Source organism: Corvus brachyrhynchos, unplaced genomic scaffold, assembly GCF_000691975.1.
Source record: "Corvus brachyrhynchos isolate BGI_N302 unplaced genomic scaffold, ASM69197v1 scaffold219, whole genome shotgun sequence".
Taxonomy (NCBI): domain Eukaryota; kingdom Metazoa; phylum Chordata; class Aves; order Passeriformes; family Corvidae; genus Corvus; species Corvus brachyrhynchos.
Window position 1 is genome coordinate 1,633,377 of NW_008240034.1, and position 789 is coordinate 1,634,165.

The 789-nt window shown below is 68.2% G+C and overlaps 1 protein-coding gene across 1 annotated transcript in view; it reads left to right on the forward strand.

Moving 5' to 3' along the window:
- APC2 (APC2, WNT signaling pathway regulator) overlaps nucleotides 1-789 on the forward strand; it is a gene marked incomplete at its 5' end in the record, with an annotated part of 9,296 nt that overhangs the window by 2,147 nt on the left and 6,360 nt on the right. The window contains 4 exon segments of the mRNA XM_017743820.1: nucleotides 2-18; nucleotides 114-253; nucleotides 334-411; nucleotides 495-766. Coding sequence (XP_017599309.1) covers nucleotides 2-18; nucleotides 114-253; nucleotides 334-411; nucleotides 495-766 — 507 coding nt within the window.

Below are 789 nucleotides of genomic sequence, written 5' to 3' on the forward strand. Positions count from 1 at the left end.
GGGCCATGAACGAGCTGGGTGAGCGCGGGGAGGGGGCTCCTTCCCTCTGCACCGCAGCCACACGGCGTGCTGGAGGTGGGGGAACCCCAAATGACCGCTGTCCCGTCCCACAGGTGGTCTGCAGGCTGTGGCCGAGCTGCTGCAGGTGGACTACGAGATGCACAAGATGACCAACGACCCCCTGAACCTGGCGCTGCGACGCTACGCGGGGATGGCCCTCACCAACCTCACTTTCGGCGACGTGGTCAACAAGGTGGGGGGCAGAGGTTTGGGGGGGGTCAGCCGGGTCTGGGGGTCACGGCGTCACCCTCACCACCCTTGTCCTCCCCGCAGGCCACGCTGTGCTCCCGCCGGGGCTGCATGGAGGCCATCGTGGCTCAGCTGGGCTCCGACAGCGAGGAGCTGCACCAGGTGGGTGCTGGTGGGGCTCCCTGGGGTGGGGGACAGGCAGGGGGACAGTCCCAGTGGTCACTCACCCCGCTCTGCCCCTCCAGGTGGTCTCCAGCATTCTGAGGAACCTCTCCTGGCGCGCTGACATCAACAGCAAGAAGGTGCTGAGGGAGGTGGGCAGTGTCACTGGGCTGACGCGCTGTGCCCTGCACGCCGGCAAGGTGAGCCCGGATGGGTGACAGTGGGCACAGGGTGACTGGACAGGGCTGACGGGGCTGTGTGTCCACCCTGGGGTGGGTGACAGCAGGCACAGGGTGACCGGACAGGGCTGACGGGGCTGTGTGTCCACCCTGGGGTGGGTGACAGCAGGCACAGGGTGACCGGACAGGGCTGACGGGG